The following is a 26,491-nucleotide window of genomic DNA, read 5'->3' on the forward strand; positions in this document are numbered from 1 at the left end:
AAAAAAAAAGGCCACAATATAAAAACTAAGGTTCTGCATGCCTCTCTATCAGTATAAAACATGGCTTTCCCCCAGAAGCTCAACTATTTTCCATAAGCACGGTCTTCTATCAACAACTTACATTTTCCCCAATAGACATATTTCTTTGTCTACTCTTTTATGTCAAAAGTACATTCCATAGTGCAATGATCCAACTATGGGCTGATTTCTCTGGAAACTGTCGGCATTTCTCTCCCTACCTTTCTTTTGTTTCTAAGAGCAGTTGTGGATTATTATAGACCTAAAATAGGAGTTGAAATATGCATTGCATCACTTGTCATGTTAGCTATAATGGAAGCAGCAGAAGTAACCAGAAATGAGGAATAGGAAATTTCTGATAAACAACTCTGGTGGTTATCTAAAAGCTGAATTGAATCACAGACACCAGAGTTTGGAATTGCATGTTGAATTGCAGAATTAGAAGCAACTGCCTCCCACCTATGTGATAGTGTCAACTTAATTCAAAACGTGATCGTGGTTTTATAGGCTTAGCATTCCATTCTGTGGTAGTGCCAGAGAGCATTTGTTTATGAAATTGAATTTGGAAAAAGAAATGATAAAAAAGAAAATAATGTGGGGTCCCCTTATAAGAATGCTATTATGGATGTAGATAGTATTTGGAGGTGAAACGAATGAGATTACCTCTTTTACAGACTCAATATTTATCAATTAAAACATGCAACTGAAGGATTCAGCCCTGTTTTCATGCAATTTCCAACACAGAATAGGAGGTGAGAATTGATGCCTCTGTCATTTGGGTTTGCACTGAGTAGACTAAATAAAGATTGTTTAACTCACGCACCTCTCTCTAGCCTTCTCTCCCTTAATTTGGAATAGAGTCCACAATTAATTTCAGTTTCCAAGAGGAGAGATAAATGAGAAGCAGTGACATTCTGAGAGAATCTAAAATCTTTGCTGCAGCCCCGACTGACCCTGACTTGTGCCCCTTCATCATGGAGGTAGCTCTTGTCATTTAGAAAACTTAAGCTGCTTTTGAAGAGACTTATTGGTCTTGTCTATGCAGACTCATAAGTCCTTTATCTGCTCTTGGGAGGAAAAAGCAGACTTAAAGCTGGATGTTCCTGCCCGCTCATCTCCTGGTTCTTCATTCTTTTCCAGGCAGAGAGCTGGTGGGATTCTTTGTCCCTAGCAAAGGGGTATTTTCAGACAGGTCAGAGAGGTTAGAAGGGAGGGGTAGGAGGGGGAATTCAGATCTGCCCCCTCTAACTGGCTGCTGCTCTCCCAGCAGGACTGCATTGGTAGACTTCCCTTCCTTCCCACTTACCCTTCCTGTCCTCTCTCACTCGCTCTTTCTCGATCCCCAGTTTGGCCTTTCATAGTAAGAGGTCAGTATGTTTTCACATTTGGGAAATCTCATTCAAGAATTTTTGTCAATGGACAAGTCATAAGAAACCCTTCCATTTTAGGGCTCGTTGACGTCACCAAGGAGGCGATAAATATCTGTTGATATAATTGGATGTGAGATTCAGTGTTGAGATAGCAAAATTCTGCCCCTCGCTCCTTGGCAGGGCCCTATGATTTATGCAGGAGCAGAGGCAGCACGCAATCGAGCTGTCAAGAGAGCGTCAGCTTATTAGGCAAATGCTGCGTGCTTTCTGAAGAGGGTCGACGCTATAAAATCCCACTCCGGGCTCTGGTGTGGAGAAACTCAGAGCCCAAGTCCTTTGAGAGACTGAAGGGAAAGAGAAGAGAGAAAGAAAAAGAGAGTGGGTACAGAAAGGAGAAGGGAAGAAAAGCTTCAGTAAGAGCCCCGAGACATCTCTCTGCAGAGAGGCGGCAGCGCCTGGCTCACCTGAGAAGCGCCCGGCAAGGTAGGGAGCGCCTGGACGGGAACGCGCCACCAACTTTGTGCTGCCTGAGCTGCCGCGGGGCGGGCTGCCCCTGTGCTGCGTGTGTGTGTGTGTGTGCGCGTGCGCGTGTGTGTGTACGTGTGTGCGCGCGCGCGTGTGTGAGTGTGTATGTGTGTGTGCGTGTGTGTATGTGTGTGTGTGCGTGCGTGTATGTGTTTGTGTGCGTGTGTGTGTGCGCGCGCGTGTGTGTGTATGCGTGCGTGTATGTGTTTGTGCGCGTGTGTGTGTGTGCGCGCGCGTGTGTGTTCGCTGACTGTGTGTGTGTGTGTGTGTGTGTGTGTGTGTGCAGCTGGGATGTGGCGTCAGCAAACTTAGACGGCTGCTTATCGTTACTCCTCGGTGTCTGTCTAAAGCACCCCTCCACCACCCCCAACTCCATAGATCCCGATCCCCGAGAAAAGGAAGCAAGGACAGGGATGGAAAGAGAGGAGGAGGAGGAAGTAGTTCTCATTTGGGAAGAAAATGCTGAAATGTCTTGAAGGGGGTGGTCAGAGAGGGTGAGATCTTAGATTTGTGGCTCTTCTCTAGGTTCGGGGGAATCAGTTTTGGGGATCGCTAGAAAGAGAACTCAGGGACCGTCCCTTTGGGGTCACTCCTGCCTGGCGAGGGGATGAGCTTTGGTACCGAGCCCTGCAGGCGTCCCCTTTCCCGTTGCCCCTGTCACCCCAACTCCACAAGTCCGAGAACAGGCGCGTCAGCACCGCGGACAGCGCCCGCCCGACCCACCGAGGCGGGAACCTGGCGGGTCTGTGGGTGTCGCGTAGGCAGGCCCCCAGTGAGTGCAGCTCCCGGTTGATCTAAACTCTGATCAACTCTGTCTTTCTCTCTTCCCTTCTCTCATTCCGCCCTCCTCCCGCCTCTGTGCCGCAGCGAGCGCCCCTAACATGCGGTTGGCGCTGCTCGTGTCCGCGGGCGTCCTGCTGGTGGCTCTCCTGCCCTGCCCGTCATGCAGGGCCCTCCTCAGCCGGGGGCCCGTCCCTGGCGCCCGGCAGTCCCCGCAGTCCCCCCAGCCCCTGGATTTCTTTCAGCCGCCGCCGCAGCAGCCGCAGCCTCGGCCCGTCCTGCTCCGCGTGGGAGAGGAATACTTCCTCCGCCTGGGGAACCTCCACAAGAGCCCCGCCGCTCCCCTCTCGCCCGCCTCCTCGCCCCTCGCCGGCGGCAGCGGCAGCCGCCCCTCGCCGGACCACGCGACCGCCAACTTTTTCCGCGTGTTGCTGCAGCAGCTGCCGCTGCCTCGGCGCTCGCTCGACAGCCGCGCCGGTCCCGCGGAGCCCGGCGCAGAGCATACCCTCGGCGGCCACCAGGAGGCGTCGGAGAGGGAGAGGCGGTCCGAGGAGCCGCCCATCTCCCTAGATCTCACCTTCCACCTTCTCCGGGAAGTCCTGGAAATGGCCAGGGCTGAGCAGTTAGCGCAGCAGGCTCACAGCAACAGGAAACTGATGGAGATTATTGGGAAATGAAACTGTGCGTTTGTGCAAAAAGATTCTGCATTTAGCGAGCGCGCGCGCACACACACACACAATACAGTATTCTGTACCATAGTGCTGCTCTGATATCATTTGTTTATTTTTATATAGCTTGAAACATAGAGGATGTACAGGGAGAGCGTCTATACCCCTTAATTAGCATGCACAACGTGTATTCACGTGTAGTAACGACACAGTGTTATTTGTATTGTCTGCTTTTAGTTTCCACTTCCAGATGTCTTTAGTGGTGTTTTAAAGAGAATGGAGACCCAGGAGGAAACGTTTTGAAGGAGCTGATAGAAGATCCAGTTAATTATTTTTATTGAGGGGGGAGCCAAAGAGAACGCCATTCTCTTGGTGGCTGGGTGAGACGAAATCTGTAAGTTCTCTGAATCAACTTTTTCTTGTAAACGTTTCAGTAATAAAACATCTTTCCAATCCTTGGTCAATTTGGTTGTATAAGAGAATGTCGAATATTTATATTTTTAATAAAAGCTGCAAAGGTAATCATGACTTTATTTTCCTCTTTAATGCTCATACACAGGAAATTCTCTCAGCTCCTAGAATCCTCCAAATTGTCTTCAGCACAAGAAAAACCCAAAACTTCTTGCATTTTATTTTCTACTAAAAATACAATCACATGTCAGTGGCTCACAAAAACCCTGAAATTGCCATGGGTTCATCTTTGTACCTCAGATTATTCCTCTGAGGTTGCAGTTAAACAATTTGGGAAGTTGCTTCTAGCTCTAAAATTTGGCAATCCTATAAATGAAAGATCAATTCATAATGGAAATAACATTTAATCCTGATTAATAATAGGAAATTATGATTAATAATTTAGAAAATAATTGGGAAGAGTGGGGAGGGATAAAAGGAAAGGAGGAGAAGGTTGAGGCAGGCATTCCTCCAAACCTTAACAGCCAAACGCTGCACTTTTGTTCTATGAGAAAGGCTCACTTTATCAAGCTACAACTTTGGTACCATAAAATATATATTTTTTCTAAGCTACTTCTAACAGGATAAACTTGATAGCACTTCCACTTAAAGCAGCTAAATGTGGTTGCTATAAAATGGCACTTAGGAAAATTTTTCTTGTAAAGAACACTTTGACTTTAATAACTACACAGATACACTCCACAATTATGTCTATGCCAATCCTAATCACTTTGATTCTTAGGAATATGAACTATCTTTATTCACTTCTAAAACTAAACAACACATCTACTTAGTTACACAATGCATTTGCCTTTGCTAATTTAGTTATAGCTTTAAAAAATCAATCAAATGTTTAGTGCTTCTGTACTTCAAAATTAATTTGCATGTATGAAGAAGCTTCTTGCCCTAGGGTCCTTGAAATACACTTGACTAATGAATTAATAATATGAAGTACTTAATAAATCATTATAAGACTAACTTTTTAAAAACAGCATTTATTTAAGAGTCCATACAGAGTAAAGTTACATTTATGTTCTCAAGAAGGCATTATGGTGTAACAAATAAAGCATGATTTAAATATATATGTATTTATATATATTAATGTGTGCTATGTATATATATATTTAAATACATGCAGTTCTACAATTCACTAGATTGGTGCCACAGTGGATGTGTGAGAAAGGAGACAGTTCCTGCTGGAAGGTCTTTGTCATTTAAAGTGTCTGATACATAAATATCTAAAACTAAGGTTAGAAAAATGTCACAAGAGATGTCCTAGGCTTTCAGCCTTCTAGACTATGAAAGTGTCACCAAATTCAAAAAATATTTCTGGATATACACCCGGTGACATCTTCTATGGAAGAGAAAAAAAGTCTGCAAAACATTTCATAGCTTTGGTCAATGATTTACCTTTTGTCCACGTATTGATAAATCAGTCACTTCTGAATTAATGCTGAATTTCACTGACCACCTGCACTGTTAAAGAGGAAAGGAAATAAGAGCTACTATGATATTTTAACAAAAAGCCAGTGCCTATTAGACATGAGAGTGTAGTACCCACTTTTTCAAACACTTGCCACTTGTCACTGATCCACACACACCACACCTACACACCCTTTGTAATGTTTCCCACACAATAAAATATTCACATAAAATCAAATTTCTTTTTTCAAGTGCTTTCTGCAACTATTTTCTCAAAGTATTCTTTTCCAGCAGTGTGTTAGATAAGTCATATGGAATTAGAGGGTATTTTTAGTTTGTGGTGTTTTTTTGTTGTTGTTGCAGAAGTCCTGTTCAGCGGTCCCTTTCATCATCTCCATTTCATTGATTTCACCTAAGTTCCCTACTGCCTGTGTGCATCTCAGGAAGGCAGAGAGAGGGGCAGCAGTGGGAATAAACATCATTCATTCAGGGAGTTCAACCAGGAAAAGGAGAAGACATGACGAGCTGGCTCAGATTCAGTGCTACTCCCACTCCCCGAGGCTGCAGACTGTCCCTGGAGAGGAGGGGCCTCAGATCCAATCTGAAACAGAAGAAAACGTGAATCAGAGGAAGAAGAGCTAGTTGGTTCAGTCACTTTTCTACCAGGAGAAAGGATAATAATAATAATAATAATTATAATTATATGGGATGTAATTATGATTAGGGATGGAAAGCAAGCTCAGGTTATCTTGGCTCTGGCCAAGAGCCATGAAAGTAATTCACACTCATGATCCAAAGAAAAGGGGCAGCAGGAATGCATGCAGCAGAAGAAAGTTTTTGGGGAAAAAAGAGTCCAGGCTATTCTACTTAAAAAAAATCCACCTGTACTTTATTTGCTGAGATAATAGTGTCATTGAAACTAATAGGAATTTGAGCTTAGAAAAGCCTGCAGAATAAAAAAAAAAAAATCTTAATTTAAATGACATTGCTATACCACCTGACATTGTGGGGCATATTAATATAATATCACCACTGCTTAATTAAAAATTTTCTACCAGGATGTGAAAATATGTGTTTGTGTGCATGTGTGTTCTTAATTTAAATGACATTGCTATACCACCTGACATTGTGGGGCATATTAATATAATATCTCCACTGCTTAATTAAAAATTTTCTACCAGGATGTGAAAATATGTGTTTGTGTGCATGTGTGTATATATATCTATATATTTGTATCTGTAGAGATATATAGATATACATCTCCTTAGTATAATTTTCCAAAACTGCAGGCACAGTTTTGAGCAAATCATAAGAGGATTGTTTTTTTCTAGGCAATAATACCTAATAACATCAATATTTCTAAAGAGATAACTATCTTCTATAAATACCTGATAGACACATGATGTGATTTTTGAATTAACTGACCAACCTATTCTCGTAAGTGAAATTTATATATATTGTTTTGGGTTTTAAAAATAATAACTCAATGGAATGAGGGACATCATAAAGAAGTCTTGCTGAAAGGCAATTTGATGTATGGTCTCAAACTCTTTATACTTCAAGATACCATGACAACCACACTTCTTTCTAGGAGAACTATAGAAAATGGGTAAACATATTTTGATGGCTTCACTAGTCAAACTATTCCAGCAGGTTAGAATGCCGCTGATTTCAAAGCAATGAGATAGCCACATGCATTCTGCTTAGAAGCCTAGGTGAGGTTTTGAAGCTGCTATATGAATGGACAACACCCGGTGCAGGCAAAGCAGAACTTTGATAAGCATGGTGTTTTCTCGCCACTCAAAATGAGTGTTTGGCCCATACCTTATCAGATTTTACCCTAAATATACGTTTGGGAGGGGGATGTTTTAATATTAATAACATTATCCCAAGTACTTATGACTGTGGGATTATCCTTCACACTGCCATATTGCTCCCTGATAGAAAGTTAAGAAGGGCTATAAAAATCACAAGAATAAAAAATAAAACGAGAGTAGGATAAAGCTGAAGCATGTAGTTTTCTATGAAGGAACAGTTGAGACTTTAAGTGACATTGGGAGTTTTAAAAAAGGGTGTCACTAGATTCTGTTGGTAATGCGTTAGATACCTCAATGTCCTTGAAATTACAGTGAAATAGACATCACCCTGACAGAATCCTGTGCTTATTTGTACATGTCAAACTCTCCTCTTCCCCACCATAGTCACTTTACCTTCTCTAATCCTAACATATATTAAAAAAGTGATCTGGGTATATTATTGATGTATAAAAGACTTTTCTTCTAAGCATTCTATATGAGTGAAGAGTGGATTCAGCCTAGACAAACAGACCATCAGGGTCCATTTTGTAGCCTCTTTCNCAATAAAATATTCACATAAAATCAAATTTCTTTTTTCAAGTGCTTTCTGCAACTATTTTCTCAAAGTATTCTTTTCCAGCAGTGTGTTAGATAAGTCATATGGAATTAGAGGGTATTTTTAGTTTGTGGTGTTTTTTTGTTGTTGTTGCAGAAGTCCTGTTCAGCGGTCCCTTTCATCATCTCCATTTCATTTATTTCACCTAAGTTCCCTACTGCCTGTGTGCATCTCAGGAAGGCAGAGAGAGGGGCAGCAGTGGGAATAAACATCATTCATTCAGGGAGTTCAACCAGGAAAAGGAGAAGACATGACGAGCTGGCTCAGATTCAGTGCTACTCCCACTCCCCGAGGCTGCAGACTGTCCCTGGAGAGGAGGGGCCTCAGATCCAATCTGAAACAGAAGAAAACGTGAATCAGAGGAAGAAGAGCTAGTTGGTTCAGTCACTTTTCTACCAGGAGAAAGGATAATAATAATAATAATAATTATAATTATATGGGATGTAATTATGATTAGGGATGGAAAGCAAGCTCAGGTTATCTTGGCTCTGGCCAAGAGCCATGAAAGTAATTCACACTCATGATCCAAAGAAAAGGGGCAGCAGGAATGCATGCAGCAGAAGAAAGTTTTTGGGGAAAAAAGAGTCCAGGCTATTCTACTTAAAAAAAATCCACCTGTACATTATTTACTGAGATAATAGTGTCATTGAAACTAATAGGAATTTGAGCTTAGAAAAGCCTGCAGAATAAAAAAAAAAAATCTTAATTTAAATGACATTGCTATACCACCTGACATTGTGGGGCATATTAATATAATATCTCCACTGCTTAATTAAAAATTTTCTACCAGGATGTGAAAATATGTGTTTGTGTGCATGTGTGTATATATATCTATATATTTGTATCTGTAGAGATATATAGATATACATCTCCTTAGTATAATTTTCCAAAACTGCAGGCACAGTTTTGAGCAAATCATAAGAGGATTGTTTTTTTCTAGGCAATAATACCTAATAACATCAATATTTCTAAAGAGATAACTATCTTCTATAAATACCTGATAGACACATGATGTGATTTTTGAATTAACTGACCAACCTATTCTCGTAAGTGAAATTTATATATATTGTTTTGGGTTTTAAAAATAATAACTCAATGGAATGAGGGACATCATAAAGAAGTCTTGCTGAAAGGCAATTTGATGTATGGTCTCAAACTCTTTATACTTCAAGATACCATGACAACCACACTTCTTTCTAGGAGAACTATAGAAAATGGGTAAACATATTTTGATGGCTTCACTAGTGAAACTATTCCACCGGGTTAGAATGCCGCTGATTTCAAAGCAATGAGATAGCCACATGCATTCTGCTTAGAAGCCTAGGTGAGTTTTTGAAGCTGCTATATGAATGGACAACACCCGGTGCAGGCAAAGCAGAACTTTGATAAGCATGGTGTTTTCTCGCCACTCAAAATGAGTGTTTGGCCCATACCTTATCAGATTTTACCCTAAATATACGTTTGGGAGGGGGGATGTTTTAATATTAATAACATTATCCCAAGTACTTATGGCTGTGGGATTATCCTTCACACTGCCATATTGCTCCCTGATAGAAAGTTAAGAAGGGCTATAAAAATCACAAGAATAAAAAATAAAACGAGAGTAGGATAAAGCTGAAGCATGTAGTTTTCTATGAAGGAACAGTTGAGACTTTAAGTGACATTGGGAGTTTTAAAAAAGGGTGTCACTAGATTCTGTTGGTAATGCGTTAGATACCTCAATGTCCTTGAAATTACAGTGAAATAGACATCACCCTGACAGAATCCTGTGCTTATTTGTACATGTCAAACTCTCCTCTTCCCCACCATAGTCACTTTACCTTCACTAATCCTAACATATATTAAAAAAGTGATCTGGGTATATTATTGATGTATAAAAGACTTTTCTTCTAAGCATTCTATATAGTGAAGAGTGGATTCAGCCTAGACAAACAGACCATCAGGGTCCATTTTGTAGCCTCTTTCCCTTGAAGGCAGTTCCTAATCTAGAGGAAACTTTCATGACAGCTGTGCTGAAATAGCTAAAGAGTGTTCTGCAAAAGGATATGTATAATCTTTGGGAAATTGCTTGTGGCTAACAAGCCGTTTGGGACTGCTTTTAGAATTTTATATATTTTTGTGCTTTTCTTGCTAGAAATTAAAATCTATCTTCCATTTTAAATATTTTAGCTGTTAATACCTGACAGCCTTCATAATCTGGGATCAAATAGTTTGGGTTTGCTGCACTTATGCCTCCAAATTTCCAGGCGTAATTTATTAGGTTTTCCTCCAAACAATATGGACCGTTGATATCTTTCAGGGAAGAAAGGTCAGTGCCAGAGTGGGGATCAAGAGCAGAGATTATCCTGAGTGTCCTTAAATGATTACACCATCTCCTTGGTCTTGCTTTAATAAACCAAGAACCCACCAATCATTTCAGCAAGGAAGTTCTGTGCAAAGAGGCTTAGCCTAGCTTGAATCCCAGATCCAGCTGTAATCCCACCTGTATTACACGGACAAGTTACTTAACCTCTCTGAGCCTTAGTTTTCTTGTCTGTTAAAAAGAGATATGAGATTCTATTTCACAAGGTTGTTGTAAGGACTGAGTAAATAAAGTAATACACGTGAAACAGTTTGAACACGCCTCACTTATATTAGGTGCCCCTTCCTCCCTCTCTCCCTTCCTTCCTTCTTTGCTTCTTTCCTTCCTTCATTCCCTCCCTTTATTTTTCCCTCCCTTATTTCTTACAATGGTGAAGAGGCTTCTCTGCCATGCAGAATCACCTGGGGACTGTTTATGATGAACTATACACAACAGCGATGAACCCCAGTAAGAAAAGACAATCACATTTGAAAGCTCATCTTTCCAGAACTGGACAATACTTATATGATTTGATCCCCTCGGCATGTTGTAAAAATGATCATCCATGACACTGTCCAGCAAAGAGGCCCAATTCTTAGATATGGCTACCTCATAAAGGAAGAATGAGTTAAAGATATAGAAATCTCCTTTCTGTAAGCACAGCCCACCAAATCAAAAGCAGACATTTTTCCTACAGTCTTCCCCAGATGGAACTGTAAGTATGTATTCCTTCAAACAGTTTTCCAAATGCTGGCTCTGTGCCACCACAGGAAGTTTTGTTTCTTAGGAATATCGATGTCCCATAAAGCAAAACAAAGGACAAGCACCTGTCTCCTCTACCTGCTTTTGAGCTTGTTGTGCTTCTGGTTTAGCTTGATATGTATAAAAAGATAAGCAAAGGATTGTTAGTCCCATATTATTTCTAAATTGTACACTTCTTTCTCGGGTGACAAAACAAATACATGAACAAACATACAGGCGTCACTTAACACCGTGCTCTGTCACTATGGGGCTACAGATAATGAGACAAATACGACTTTTAGTCTTAAAGGAAACTGAGACATGGAGTAAGGAGATAGCATTTTCCCTCTGTCTCAACTCTTAGATCCAATTTGGCCCAGGTTCACAAGAGACCAGCAGAAGAGAGTGATACACCTTTGCTTTAGAGGAAAAACTATTTTTGTTAGATGAGGTTGACCAGGAGTTCTGGGTATTCATGATCCAGACTCACTCAGGAACACAAAATCTTTTATTTTCCTTTGAGTTTTCCCCTCTTACTATCAGGTATTTTCTGAGAGAGAAAAAAGCAATGTCAGCTTATGAAACTAGAGTATTGTTTCACTCCACAGAAGAGCAGGGTGGAGGGAGGTGCTTCCAGCTAGAGCCACGTGATGTGCAGGCCTCGCCCTCGACATGTTATGTCACCTAGAATCATTTCTCTTTGATGGTGACTAAGGAGCATGCATCCTGTCAGAGACTCGTGGACATCTGTCTCTGGGTGCAGGATAGTTCCAGGTTATGGACAGTGTTTACTTGATCTGAAATGGGTGCCTGCATGGCACTTTGAAAAACTTGAATTAGTTGCAAACATTAAAAAGTCAGGAGCAAAGATGTGGAGAAATTAGAACCCTTGTGCCCTATTGGTGGCCATGTAAATGGTGCAGCCACTGTGGAAAAAAGTGTGGAGGTTCCTCAAAAAATTAAACAGAGTCACCATATGATCTAACAATTTTACTTCTGAGTATATACTCAAAAGATCTGAAAGCAGGAACTTGCATGGGAACTTGCACACCCATGTTTGTAGCAACATTATTCACAACAGTCCACAGGAAGTAGAAGCAACCCAAGTGTCCATCCAGGGATAAATGGATAAACAAAATATGGTATATGTGGAACACAATGAAATATTGGTCAGTCTTAAAAAGGCAGGAAATTCCAACACATGGATGAACCTTGAGGACCTTATGCTAAGTGAAATAAGCCAGACACAAAAGGACAAATATTGTATGATTCCACTTATATGAGGTCTCTAGAATAGCCAAATTCATAGGAACCGAAGGTAGGATGGTGTTTGTCAGGGACTGAGGGGACGGGGAAATGGAAGGTTTTGTTTAATGGGTATAAATTTTCAGTTTTCCAAGATGAAAAAGCTCCAGAGATTGGCTCGGTGGCACTACAGTGTGTATGTACTTAACACAACTGAACTCTACAGTTAGAAATGTACAAGATGATTAATGTTACGTTCTGTGCTTTTTAGCATAATTACAATTTTCTTCAAAAGTCAAGCAACTCCACATTAAGATCTGGATTTGCAGGTTCTCTGGACAAAGCAGAGACCTAGCAGCCTGGAACCCACACGGAGAGCGGAGCAGTGCTGTCCCTGGGACTGAGCATTGTCCCTGGGATGGGGCATGCTCCCTCTGCCCTGCTCACCACGGTGCCCACTGCTCCCTTCTGCCTCCCCTGCTGCAAGGCTGGTTCCAGCTGTCATTTATCACTGCACGTGTACAGTGGCTGTGCTCAGAGTAGAATTACAAGGAAAGCAAACTGTGTCTTGTATTACTGCTTCTATCCACATTTTTCTGTTACCTGGCATGATTTTCATCATTGTTGCCTTCTTAGCTTCTAAAGGCCCACACGCTTGTTGCTCTTAACAGAAGGTTATTTTTTAGTGGGAAAGTGTCAAAGAAAAGAAAGTAAAATTCTTGGTGGAGTTCCTGGCTTGATTTTTATGCTAAATGTGATGAATTTAAAAAAAAAGAAAAAAGCCAAAGTACACCTTGTGGCAAGATTCTTGACAATGAAAGCATGAAACTGCCTTCAAAGTGTAACTAAGGGCAGATCAGTCCCTGGGCACTGAGCATAGGGGATGTAACTGGGTGCAGATTGATGAACTTGAACTTGTTTTGGCTTGGGTGTTAATACCAGTAGTCCCTTTACCTAAACGCATCTTGCCTCACGTGACTCACTGACTAAACAAAACTAAACAGATGCTTCCCTCACATTCACTTTGGCACAAGCCTGAGTAACCACATTTAGAAAGGGTATTATTTTTTTTTAGCTGTCCCAAAGTAGAAGAGTGAGCTCATTTTCATCAGGAAACAGCGCCCTCAGGCTGCCCCTGAGCTTCCCAGGGCGTCCATGATGTGCCAGCATCTGCCCTTCCCCATTCTCTACTCCACCCACAACTCTGATGCATTAAAACCTACCTGTCCCCTGCTCCATTCCCTCAGGCTTTAATCAGTCTGAATAAACACACTGGAACTACGACATTAATGGATGAAGACGGCTTAATGTACACCCCTGCCAGGTAACATTTTACCTGGAAACGTCCACGCCTTATCCCGAGGGATGACCGATGCCAGGCCATTGAGGGGAGATTGGGGACAGTGGGGAAATTCATGTCCAGGCCCCCACACTCGGGCTGCCATCTCCTCAATGTCCAAGTACCGCTGTGAATGCCAATCAGAAATTCAACCTGACTGAGGATCTGGTTGCCACAGCATGTCAGTCTTTCTGGGCCAATTCAAAGGAACTCTTGCCCATCTATAATAAAATCCACTTGCCTTAAAGGAATGTGGACAGGAAGGGGTAGGCCAGACTTGAGGCTGCTGAGTGGGCAACCACCCAGTATCCACCCTGCACCTGCTAGGCTGGGTCAGAGAACCAAAGCCAGATGCTGCAAACAGGCGTGGGTAGGAATGCCAAGATCATGTTTAGAATGTTTCTTCAGAAAGACCAAACCCAAGTGTTGGCCTGCTTTCCTATTTAGCATTCCTGAAACTCAGACCCTTGGACAGCTTAAGCATTATGGATTCCTGACTGGAAAGGAGAGCCAGGAAGAACCGGGGCCAGTCACCCATGGTGAGAAGGAACTGAGGCACTGATGTGGCTCACAGCCGGGGTCTAAGCCTCGGGAACTCTGCTCGGCAGCTGCACCATCACGGGCATCTCTCTCACAGGAAGGCACACACTTCTGCTTGGGGCAGAGCAACCGAGATATGTAAGGAATGAAGCACAGAGCTGTGAAAATATAGCACACTGTCCATGAGTGCTAGGGAGGGAGAGAATAGGGGCCCTCCCCCTCTCTCCAAAGAACATTTTTTCTTGGGAGGATGTGCAGCCTCCACACTGAGCATTTGAGATGAGTGACTGGAGTCGATTTGGGGCTTTGATGCCATGAGCTACTTTCTTCTTGCTAAGGGAAGATCAGAAACCAGAGGAGTTTCCTCAGGCCCATCAAACAAGAGTTTGAGATGAGTGACTGGAGTCGATTTGGGGCTTTGATGCCATGAGCTGCTTTCTTCTTGCTAAGGGAAGATCAGAAACCAGAGGAGTTTCCTCAGGCCCATCAAACAAGAAGAAATTAAACTCACTCACTTTTTCTTAACCTAAAGGAGGATGATGTGGTGTATTCTGTTTGGTTTGTTTCAAACACAGGGTCTAGGATGACATCTTTCGTTCTTCACTGACGGAGGCTTCTTTGCCTTGTGTAGGGAAACAGACCAGACAGGTTTTCCCCAAGAACCACAGGAGGTCCACAGTACTATTAGCCCAATTTACAGATGAGAAAACTCGGGCTCAGGAAGTTTGAGGAACTTGCTGTAGGTGATTCTAAGGATAAAGGGCCGGGGGTTGTCCAGTGACCACAAATCCAAACTGAAAAGGAGGCAGCTGGTACTGCTGAACACCTGAGACGCAGGGGCCACCTGACCCCACCACTGGAAGTCAGGGAAGGCAGCAAGCTGGTCACAGCATGCGACACAACTCAACAGCTGGATGGCTGTCATGGGCAGTGGATGCCCCGGCCGTGCAAGCAGCGGAGGCTCAAGAATGCCTCCCTGTGCTTTGTTAGGCGGATCACACTGATCTTTGCCTCGGTCACATCAATCCAGGCAAAGTGGGGATTCGCTCACTTCTCTTAGGAGCCGGCTTGGCCTCTGCACGCCACTCTCCAGGGTGGAGGACATGGGTCAGAAGGCAGCCAGCTCCCAGCTGCTCTGTGATCCTGAGCAAGTCACTCATCCTCCAGGATCCTCATTTCCTCCACTATAAAATGGGGAAGCTTAACAGTTCCTACTGTACAGTTTAAATCTGTACATTGTGAGGCTTAAAGAAAGAACCTCCATGAAAGACTGTAAATTATAAAACAGTGTACACACATCAGTTACAGCCACTGCCACGTGCCATTGGTTTTTTAGATGTGTTAACACAATGGTGGATTAACTTTTCACTTTGTGGGCTGCAGTGGGCCAAAAGGTATTTCATATAAATCACTGAGATACACAAATAAAGACAGAAAAAACTCACAGGATGTACAATACTAACAAAGGACTTAGATTAAATCAAAATAATAAACAATTTAAAAACACAGGAAGGAAAACTCAACTAGCTATGTCATAACAACTCCCCCAGAGAGCTCTCTCCAGCGGCTGTTTTCATGGAATTGTAGAGCTGTAGGCACAGGTTGCCAGGGGAAATGAATTCATTACACTGCTCACACACAATTCCTTTTACATTTCCCCCTTTAAAATGGATACATTCATTTTAGCTTCCTTTTAAAGTGACATTTACTTAGGATGCTATTTGATCCTGAGAAATGCAGTCTGCAGTTTTAGTACTGATATTTTTTTGTCCTTCTAATAAAACACCCAAATTAACAGTTATTAGGATGTCACTTTTCCAGCAGACAAAAAAGAAAAAAAGGCCAGAAAAATAAAATTGCAGCTGTAGGATATAAATGGAAAATAATTAATAATATTAATGCAATGGTCTCATTAATACTTACTTGTTGAGAAAGATCTTACTACCTTCTAATTCTTTTTTCTACGTAAAAATGCCTGCATCTCACTATCATAACTTCTTATAGTTTCCAGGATTACTTAGTTCTGGACAACGTTATGCAGTAAACGTAGGCCAGTCCTGAGCACTGATCAGTTTTCTCTCTGTTTATCAAGTTGGAATTACAGTACAGTCAGGGAGGCTAGCACATCAGCAGTTTGTAAGCTTCAATCTCCTAATTTGTAAAACCCAAAGCAATCACTCTCAGTAGGGATTTCTGTTTGAAAATAATTTGATACTCAAGTCCCTCAATTAAATTTAGAGAACATAGTTAAAATGTCATTCACTTCAGTTTGTTTTCAAAAATTAAATAGATCATTTTAAAAAACACAGGAGCAATAGTTACACTCATGGGAAATCATGTTCTTAGTCTTCTGTTTTATTTTCTTTTAAATGCTCTGAGATATCTTGTGAAATTAATTTCACTCAGAAGAGAAGCTTCCCTGCCCTGTAGCCTCCAGCGTCTCTCACCTCTCCATCTCTGTGGCGGCTAGAGTGGATGTTTGCGCTCTAAATCAGAATCTATGGTTTGGTCCCAAAGGTCATTTGCGTGAAGATTATTTTATCTTTTTGCATCTTACACCTGGTGGAGATGCAGGGCTCCACACCGGCTGCTTCTCTTTGGAACTTTGGCCTGTTGCTTCTCCTAGTTTAGGAAAATATGAATATTTTCAAGGGAACTAAATCTTGGACAATGAGAAATTTGATAAAGGCTCAGGTCTGGGGACACATGTATTGGTTTCTGACAGTCTAGGAAATAAAACCCTGGGCTTCAAAAAGGAAAAAGAAACTTTGCTACCTCTCTACCTCCCCATGCCTGTCTTTTTTACCATTTTAACTATAGGTCTGTCTGTCCTTCCTTTCTCTCTTCCTCCCTCCTTCCCTCTTTTCCTTTCTTCTCTCTCTCTCTCTCTCTCTCTTTTTTAAATTTATTTTTAATTAAATGTCTTTTACTTTCCTCTGGGAGCACCTTTATAACCTCACAGGAGCATTTATAGAGCCTGGGTTAGGAACTAAGTAGGCCATGGGCTGCTCTTTCTTGGTGACACCTTCACTCTCTAAACTGCTTCTGTCTATTAGAAACGACCAGCCTTGGGCTCCATATGTCCCCTCCACTATTTTAGAGTGAACAGCCCTAGGGAGTGGGTGACCCACATTATTCCTGAGTCTCTATCTCTGAGATAATGATATGTGAGATAGAAAGGAACTGGGGACACTGGGGACAGGGGAAGGGACCATCTGCATTTTCTTGGCGACACTTGGGCTGGGAACCATTGGACTTTCTCAGCCAAGAGGACAAGTCAGATGCTGGAAGTCACTGGTCTTTGAGAGGTGGCCTCTATAGTTCTGTGGAAACTGGTTGATACAGGACAAAGAATGAACTAGGACAGGTATGTCATGCAAATGTACAGAGATATTAGCTCATAAAGCAATTGACATCAAAACTAAAGATAGGGCCCCACAGAACAGTGACAACTAATCACCAGATCATAGAGTTCAGCCTGGTCCACTTAAAAGCATCAGGAACCGCAGCCATCCTGACCTTTGCTACACTTGGCCCTGTGCATGGCTGAAGGAGAAAGGGAGACAGGCTTGCTGGATTTGGGCCATGAATCCTTCTCCATGTCCTGCTGCCTGGACTAATGCCTGAAGAATTGTCAGCACCTTTCTCCTCTAGACTCCCTCTACTCCCATCTTTTTAAAGCTACCTTGAAAGATAGCATATGTGAATGGGGACCCTCTTTATACACATTTGCACAGGCAGACACAAAAAGAGGAGGGATAGATAAGAAGGTTTTTTTTTTAAAACCACTTATTTTAGTATCAACTCTTCAAGAAAATATAACAATGCTAAGTGTGAATGTTCCTAAACAGCACTTCAAAATGCACAAGACCAAAACTGATAGAACTACAAGGAGAAATGGACAAATCCGCAATTATCATCAGAAACCTAAAAATTCCTCTCTCAGCAATTGATAAAACAAGTAAACAGAAAATCAGTGCAGATACAGAAGACTTGAACAATACCATCCCTCAGTCTTTGACTTCATTGACATTTACTGAACACCCTGCCCCAAAACAACAGAAAATACTTGTGTTTTCAAGTGCATGTGGAACATTCACTATAGTAGATCATATCCTGGGTCATAAAACAAATCTTAATAAATCTAAAACTACTGGAAACATGTAAAGTATATTCTCTTTCCACAACAGAATTAAACCAGAAGTCAAACATAAAAACATCTGGAAAATCTCCAAATATCTGGAAATTAAACACTACACATCTAAAAAACCCATGGGTCAAAGAAGAAACCACAAGATAAATTAGAAAATGTTTTGAATTAAATGAAAATACAACATACAAACTTGTGTTATGCAGCTAAAGCACTGATTAGATGAAAACTTACAGCATTAAATACTTATATTAGAAAACAAGAAAGATCTCAATTCAGTGATCCAAAGTTTCACCCTAAGAAACTAGAAAGAGAAGACAAAATCAAACCCAAAGTAAATATAAGGAAGAAAATAATGAAGAGCAGAAATGAATAAAATAAAAAAAAAAATGACCAAAAAATGAAGGAAACTAATAAAGCCAAAAGCTGGTTCTTAAAAAAAAGATCAGTAAAACTAATAAAGCAGTCAAAATTTTGAAACCAGATCACAGTGAGAGGACTTACATTACCTTATTTGAAGACTTCTATAAAGTCATAATAAGACAGTGCGGTATCGATGGAGGGACAAACATTCAGATAGATGGTACCAAATAGATTCCAGAAGCAGGCCCACAAAAGTGTCAACTGAATTCATACCAAGCTATCAAGGTAATTCACTGAGGGAAAGCATAGTCTTTTCAACAAATAATGCTGGAACACGTGGATATCTACATGACAAACAAGTAAACAAACCTTCACCCTTGCCTCACCTACATGAAAATTAACAAACTGGTCTTAGCCTTAATTTAAGAACTAAAACAATAAAAATTCTAGAGAAAAATATGGGAGAAAATCTTTGTGATTTTGAGTTAAGCTAAGAGTTCTTAAATAGGACACAAAAAGCACAAACCATAAAGAAAAAAGGGATAGAGTGAGCTTCATCAAAACTAAAAATGTTTTCAGACTGTTCTTCAAAATACACTGTTAAGAAAATAAAAAGGCAAGCCACAGACTGGAAAACATTTGCAAAACATCTATCTTATAAGGGAGTTTTACTCAGAATACATAAAGAACTTCTCTCTAAGAAGACAATAAACCCAGTAATAAGTGGGCAAAAGATATAAAAAGGTACTTCACCAAAAATGTATTAAAATGACTAAAGCACATAAAAGCTGGCAACATTATTAGTCATCAGGAAAATGCAAATTAAAACCATGAAGAGACACCAGACACATCTATTAGAATGACTAAAACATACACCATTGGTGGAAATACAAAATTGAATAGCCACTATGAAAAACATTTTGATAGTTTCTTGTGAAGTTAGCCATAAGCTTGACATACAATCCAGCAATTTCACTCCTAATTATTATACTCAAGAGAAATGAAAACATATAATCACACAAAGATCCACATGTGAATGTTCACAGCCGCTTTATTTATAATAGCCAAAGCTGCTAACAACACAAACATCCATCAAGTGATGGATAGATGAATATGTTGTGTGGTATCCACACAAAGGAATATTACTCGGGAATAAAAAGAATTGAGATACTGATACATGCAACGAAACTAATGAATCACAAAAGCATTGTGCTAAGTGAAGTCACCAAAGTCTACATACAGTATGTTTTCATTTATATGACCTTCTAAACTGGCAAAGCTATAATGACAAGCAAATATATTAGTGATTGCAGGAGGCTGGGGTGCTGGAGGGAATTAACTGTAAAGGGCACATGAGGTAAATTTGGGGGATGATGAAAATATTCTAACACCTTAATTATGGTGGTGGCTATACAGTGCTACATATTTGCCAAAACTCATTAAACTGTACACTTAAAATGGGTAACTTAGTGTATAAATACTTCAATAAAGATGACTTTAAAAATCACATATCTTAAGCAAAAAAAAAAGCAAAAATAGACAAGTGGGACTACATTGAACTAAAAAATATTCTGTGCAGCAAAGGAAACAATCAGCAGAGTGAAGAGGCAGTCTGTGGAATGGGAGAAAATATGTGCACATTATGCATCTGACAGGGGATTAACAACTAGAATAGGCAAGGAACTCAAACAACTCAACAACAAAAAAGCAAATAATCCAACTGAAAAATGGGCAAATGATCTGAATAGACATTTCTCAAAAGAAGACATACAAATGGCCAACAGGTATATAAAAAAATGTTCAATATCATTAATATCAGGGAAATGCAGATCAGAACCACAATGACGGGGAAGGGAGTTTTTGGTAATGGGCCACAATAATCAACCACATTGTACATTGATAAAATAAAATAAAAAATTTTTTAAAAAAAGAACCACAATGAGATATCTCACCTTGGTTAAAATGACTATTATAAAAAAGACAAAAAAATATTAAATGCTGGCAAAGATGCGGAGAACGGAGACGGGGAAATCTTATACACTGTTGGCGGGAATGTAAATTAGTACAGCCATTATGGAAAACAGTATAGAGGTTCCTCAAAACACTGAAAATAGAAATACCATATGATCCAGCAATCCTACTACTGGGTATATATCCAAAAGAGAAGAAATCAATATGTCAAAGAGATATCAGCACTACTATGTTTATTGCAACACTATTCACAATAGCCATCATACGAAATCAACTTGTGTCCATCACCAAATAAATGAATAAAGAAAATGTGGTATGTATACACAGTGGAATATTATTCAACCATAAAAAAGAATAGAATCCTGCCATTTACAGCAACATGCATAGAACTGGAGAACATTATATAAGTGAAATAAGCCAGGCACAGAAAGACAAATATCTTATGTTCTCACTTATGTGGGAGCTACAAAAGTGATTCTCATAGCAGTAGAGAGTAGAATGATGGTTACCAGAGCTGGGGTGGGGTGGTGGGGAAGAGAGGACAGGGAGATGTTGGTTAATGGGTACAAAAATACAATTAAGTATGAGGAATAAGTTCTAGTGTTCAATAGCACAGTAGGGTGACTGTAGTTAACAATAATTTATTGGATATTTCAAAATAGCCAGAAGAGAGGATTTTGAATGTTCCCAACACACAAAGAAATGATAAATGTTTGAAGTGATGCATATCCCAATTACCTTGATTTGATCATTACACATTGCATACATGTATCTAAATATCACATGTATCCCATAAATACGTACAATTGTCACGAGCATGTCCATTTAAAAATAAACAAATAAACTTTGAAAACTTACATATCTTTTATTTCTTCATCCATCTAATATTCTGTGACTGCCTCTAAGTGCACATCCTGTCTTTGCTCTACTGGGCAGTGAGGTCTATGAGTACCTCTAGGTGGATTTCAGAGCTGAACAATCATGAATTTTATGAAGTTCATGGGATCCGAAGGAGGTAATAGCAGCTGTGTAAACATTCAGGTAAATGGATGCTTAGGATGCTTAGGAAGAGATTTGGGAAACAGTTTGGGAAACGGGAACTTATGTAAGATCTTCAAGACAAGAAATATATTTTCAGAAATATAATGGTCCATCTATTTCACTGAGAATCTAGTTATTATAGTCACTCAGAATGAACTGTGTCAGGCCTAAGTCCATAACCCTCCCAATGAAAACGTCCTGATAAAGTTTGGATGGGTCGTCCTTGCAAAGCTCATATTAAAATATGATCCCTGACTTGGCAATGTTGGGAGAGGTTTGGGTCATGGGACAGATTCTTCACGAACAGATTAATGCCTGGTGGGGGTGGGTAATGAGTGAGTTCTTGCTCTATTAGTTCCCGTGAGAGCTGGTTGTTTTAAGGACCCTGGCACCTCCCCTTGACCCTCTCTCTCTCTCTCTCTCTCTCTTACTTCCTCTTGCCAAGTGATCTTGCATCCATCCTCTGCCTGCTGCTTTCTGCCATGAGTAGAAGCAGCCTGAGGCCCACACCAGATGCAGCTGTCCCAGAATCATGAGCCAAATAAACCTCTGTCCTTTTTAAACTACCCAGTTTCAGGTATTCTATTAGAGCAACACAAAAATGGACTAATACACAACATGAAACAAATTATAAAGTTCTTAGTATTAGAATCCTCACTATCCAATGTTGCATAAATACATAAATCTATTCTTTGAACCGTCCTTTTGTTTTCCTGGTGAGAAAATTGAGGCTCAAAGAAATGGAAGGTCAGATGCAGAAGCAGCTCCAGGACTAGAATTGAGGGCCTTTCTTCTAATTTCATTGACCTTTCCACTGCCTTGAGCCTTGGCAGGATTTCTGCCCAATGTGTTTGTCTATTTTCAGACTTGAAGAATGGCATGTTAAAAGTGGATATTCTATTCTTGAAACAAGAAATAGCTATGAAATGGTAAAGCTTTTAGTGTCTCTTTCCACTATGACTTCATGCTCTGGTGAAATTCTTGAGCTGCGGGTCTTTATAGAGGCAGAAATTGCAGAGATTCCAATGCCAAAGTCTCCATCTCCAAAGCACTTGGCTCTTGCTGCTCTCGCTGGCATGTGTGTATGTGCGCATGCTTGTGTGTGTAGTGGGAAGCACGGATCTTCTGACCTTGAGGCAGCTGCCATATCCAGCTCGAGTATCAGCCAGAGCAGCTGCTGAATTAATCCACCAAATAGGGAGATGTTTCTCTGGAAACCCCTGTGCTCTGCACAGCTCCCATTAAATGCTTTGGATTGATTCTTCCACACGAGGACACTTAGCCACACTCAGAGGAGAGGAAGAACACCTGGCAGGGGGCTTTCATTGCTCTGTTCCCACCTCTGTTCAAATTTAATTGCCACATATATTCCCAATAAAATGCCCAATTGTCCATGGGAAGTGGGTGGGAGCAGGAATAATTTGCATGTAAGTGTTGTAGGGAGAGGAAGGGCAGAGCATGGAAGCAGATTGGACCAGGAAACAGACACAACAAAGCAAGCCCAAGAGACGAGGCCTCACAGAGACTGCTTTCCAAGGGCAGCCAGCCTGTCCCATAGTGTCCTTCTCCCACCTTGCTGTTGTCTTGTTTTCTGAGCTTGACTAGGGCATGGTGCAATTTTTTCAAAATAAATTTAAAAATTAACAGAAGAAATAGATCAAATGTTGTTTCTACCAGACTGCTTTGCACTGACTGAGCACACAGCAGCATGGCCCAGAAGGGCAGAAACTTAGGGGGCAGCTAAAGACAGTTCATGTACAAGGGCTCTGCACAATTTTCTGGAGTATTGGGCTGTGACCAGGTTCAAAATGCATCCTGCAGATGATTGGGAACCAGGCCTTTCATGAGATTCAAATTCACCATAGGGCTGAATCCAAACCTGTTGAGAAATTATATTTTCTTAGAGAAGAAGGATGGGGAAGGTTATAATGCTGTTCCGATCTAACAAAAAGGAGCCCCGGCTACCACTGGTGGAGGGAGCTGACATTGGGTTTTTACCATGACCAGTTTCTAAGACTTAATCTTCCTCCGTGCAGACTGGGTGAAGAGAGAAGCCATGTGATGAAGGAGAGATTGTCCAGCATCAGAAATCACAGGCGGCAAAATCAGGGGCAGGTTCCACTGTGTGAATGGGTATGAGGAAGGCACCTGGAAATACATCATTTGCCTCCATAGAAGGTTTGCAGTTCAGCTGATGGAGGCTGAAGTGAGTTTACAGATCAGCAGATGAGGCTGAGATGCTTCTGAGTTTCTTAGGCAATATCACCCTCAGATAAGGGACCATCCGGTGAAGAGAGGTAAGACCACCAGTGAATCGAGGAGAACTCTTGTATCACATCCTCAGTGTTCAGGGTGAGCCTAATGATGAAGCGTGGAATTCCAGCAAGCCAACCTTGCACTGGACAAATGTGAATATGGTAAATTTGTTCTCAGGTGGTAGAGGTGAATGAGGCCTGCAAAAAGTTCATGGAGGTCAGGAGTTTGCTACTTTGGTGAGGTCTGTATTGACCTGTCCATACCCCATTTCAGGGATCCAAGAGTGGTACCCCGTCATAAACAGGTTTCCTCCTCAAAGTGAAAGGCACTTTCTCAAACACCAAGACGACACAGCAAGGTTTTTTGCAATACTGAATGTCAACCCACTCCACCCCGCCCTCCTGCTGCCCCCTCATCTCACCAGACAGGCATATGAATATCAGCGTACAGGACCCGGGCTCAGTAGATGGCAGCCAGGAAGCGTGAGGCTCCCCCTGCAGCTTCCGAGAAGCATTACAGAAACATATATATACGGTGACCAAACCCAAACCTGAATTCTCAGAATGTAAACGGAACTCTTCAGACAATTGTTCAGATCCACAGTGAGGTCCTGATTCCAGTAATGCATGGAGTTTTCTCTCTCTCTATTCATCCCGCTGAGTCCACAGCCAATGCTTGCTCCCACTGCTGTTTACCACAGATAATGTCGGGAGGAGGAGTTAGGCAGCCGAGCAGACTATAAGGACACTTGGAACATTCTAGGTTGCACAGGTTTCCAGCTGACTCTTAGACACTGAGGGCAGGACCTGCTTACATGCAGTTACAGACACAGTGGGGACCCGTGAAGATCCCTCTGCCACTGCTGATCAGATGGCTAATGAGGCAGAAAGGAAGCCTATGATGGGCCTTCCAGAATAGTCCATGTCAATCCAGGGAAAAGTGACCCAGAAGCAGCTGAGGACTTCCAGCACCACTGACCCTGAAATGCTGCTGAGGTACAGGCACAGGGAACTGAGTCTCAGGCCCAGCAGGGTCATTTACTCAAAAGTACATGGGGTTTGGATCTTTAAGTATTATTAATTAAACTTATGACCTTCAAAATGCTATTAAAGGAGTAAGTAAGATTCAGCCTCAAAGCAAACCTCATAGGAGTAATCAATCAAGCAAAGGCTTGACCATGAGAAAGGTGACTCGAAAATAATATGCAGGGACTGCTAGATGACTTTATGGCTTTTCTTTGGTTCTAATTCATTATGGCTGGTAAGTGTGCATTGATCTTCTGGCTCTTTACTTGTTTAAATCTCATCTGGCTGCAGTCCCCAGATGTTGCTGCACCCAGGACACCTTTCTCTCAGAGACCTCCTCTCCCAGGAGAAACACTGCAGAGCCTGGGGGTTCAAAGATAGCTGAGAAGTCACCCAGTCCACCTGCTCACCTGTGTGGGAACTTCCTACGCAGCCTCCCCAGCAGGAGTCATCCAGCCACCTCCCGGGCGCCTCTGAGGCAAGCAGATGAGCTGCTGCTACTTAATCTGTGGACACCCTGCGTGTTCCTGGACGAGCCTTGCTTCTCCTCCCTCTGCTTTGATGCAGTGAATCCTCACAGCATCATGGACACCTCTTGAAATGGCCTCCCCTAATGACATTCTGGAGGGTTCAGTCCTACTGGATTACTGAATAATTGCCCACTGAGTCCCTGTTCTGAGTCCAGGTGCCCCCCATGCAGGGACAGATAACGGAGCAAGTCTCCTCAGGAAGGTGCCCTGAGGCAACTACATTGTAGGGAGTTTGAAGCCACAAGGATTATCTGTGAACACGTTCTTTTTAGATGACCAGGCCTCAAGCTTTGGGGAGAAATTCATCTCTGGGCCTACAGAAGAGAAACATTATGGGAAAAAAAACTACATGAGGTGTTAGTCAAGGGAAAAGAAAATATTTCCTACCCATTAAAGTAAAAATCAAGCACTGAATCTGACTCCAGATGTAGTGAAGTACAAGAAAAGCCAAAAGTGCTAGGCAGATGGCTAACTCCTGTGAGAAAACAAGAAGAAAGCTTCACTGATATTATCACAAATCATTTTTTTTCAACATCACTTAGAAGGACTTTTCATTTTGGATTGGAGCATTGCACTCCTGTTTTCAGAAAACAGTTCCCCTCACGCAGCTTCCACTAAATATATAAGAATTCCCATAACCAGAAATAATCAAAGTCTACTCCATTTTTTATCTCAAAACCACCTCGAAAGTTTTCCTTACACCAAACATTTACTTTTGTCATTTTCATCTGTGAAAATAAATACCTGGCACAAAAGCATGCTACTTTTAATTTTTCAAAAACCATTTCCTTTGATTACCTCATGAAATTGAGGTCTGCTTGAGCAGACACAATCAAGATAAGAAGCCATTTTCTGATCTTTGAAAAAATGGTGTTTGTTGTCCACAATCACCTGCTGACCCAGGAACGAGAGGGTGCTTCTCTACAGCCTCTTGTCTGGGCGACACTCACAGCACACGTCATTGGAGAATGTTCACGAGTATGAAGTAGCCATGAACATTCTTCCTTACAAAGAAATTGTAAGATATTTCTCCTATGGACTCTTTGAGACATGCAAACATCTAACCAAGTGTTAGGGAGAAGACATGGACTCTGAACTTTCACTATATAAAGAAAAAATCGTATCAAGAGTCCCCTTTAAAAATCCCAATGAAGGAAAACCTGTGTTTTTCTGCTCCCAAGAGCACACGCTTAAGAAGCTCAGGTCTAATTAAGCCAAGACTCTCTTTGTCTAGCCATAGCCAGCAGCTCCTAGAATCCATGAATCAGAGGTTATTTTTCCCGAGCAGACTTAAAACTCAATTC

The 26,491-nt window shown here is 41.5% G+C and overlaps 2 protein-coding genes across 8 annotated transcripts in view; one reads left to right on the forward strand and one right to left on the reverse strand.

Annotated features, from left to right (window-relative positions):
- The first annotated feature begins 1,560 nt into the window (after positions 1-1,560).
- On the forward strand, positions 1,561-3,825 carry CRH (corticotropin releasing hormone). The gene is made up of 2 exons (XM_008575732.1): positions 1,561-1,871; positions 2,781-3,825. The coding sequence occupies exon 2, from the start codon at positions 2,795-2,797 to the stop codon at positions 3,368-3,370; it is 576 nt and encodes a 191-aa protein (XP_008573954.1). The 5' UTR covers positions 1,561-1,871; positions 2,781-2,794; the 3' UTR covers positions 3,371-3,825.
- Positions 3,826-4,790: 965 nt separating this feature from the next.
- The window catches only part of TRIM55 (tripartite motif containing 55), a 46,834-nt gene continuing 25,133 nt past the window's right edge, over positions 4,791-26,491 (reverse strand). For 3 of the 7 annotated variants that reach the window (XM_008575737.1, XM_008575739.1, XM_008575734.1), the window contains one exon: positions 4,791-5,834. In XM_008575737.1, the coding sequence (XP_008573959.1) occupies positions 5,712-5,834 (123 nt within the window). In that variant the 3' untranslated portion in view covers positions 4,791-5,711. Of the gene's footprint in view, positions 5,835-7,605; positions 7,980-25,574; positions 25,663-26,491 lie in introns of those variants that run through there. The other 4 variants (XM_008575736.1, XM_008575733.1, XM_008575735.1 and 1 more) reach the window with 3 other exon arrangements.

Source organism: Galeopterus variegatus, unplaced genomic scaffold (assembly GCF_000696425.1).
Source record: "Galeopterus variegatus unplaced genomic scaffold, G_variegatus-3.0.2 Scaffold1229, whole genome shotgun sequence".
Classification (NCBI taxonomy): Eukaryota; Metazoa; Chordata; class Mammalia; order Dermoptera; family Cynocephalidae; genus Galeopterus; species Galeopterus variegatus.

Bases quoted from the DNA above. Each gene is read 5' to 3' on its own strand.
- CRH (XM_008575732.1), top strand. From the start codon at position 2,795: ATGCGGTTGGCGCTGCTCGTGTCCGCGGGCGTCCTGCTGGTGGCTCTC.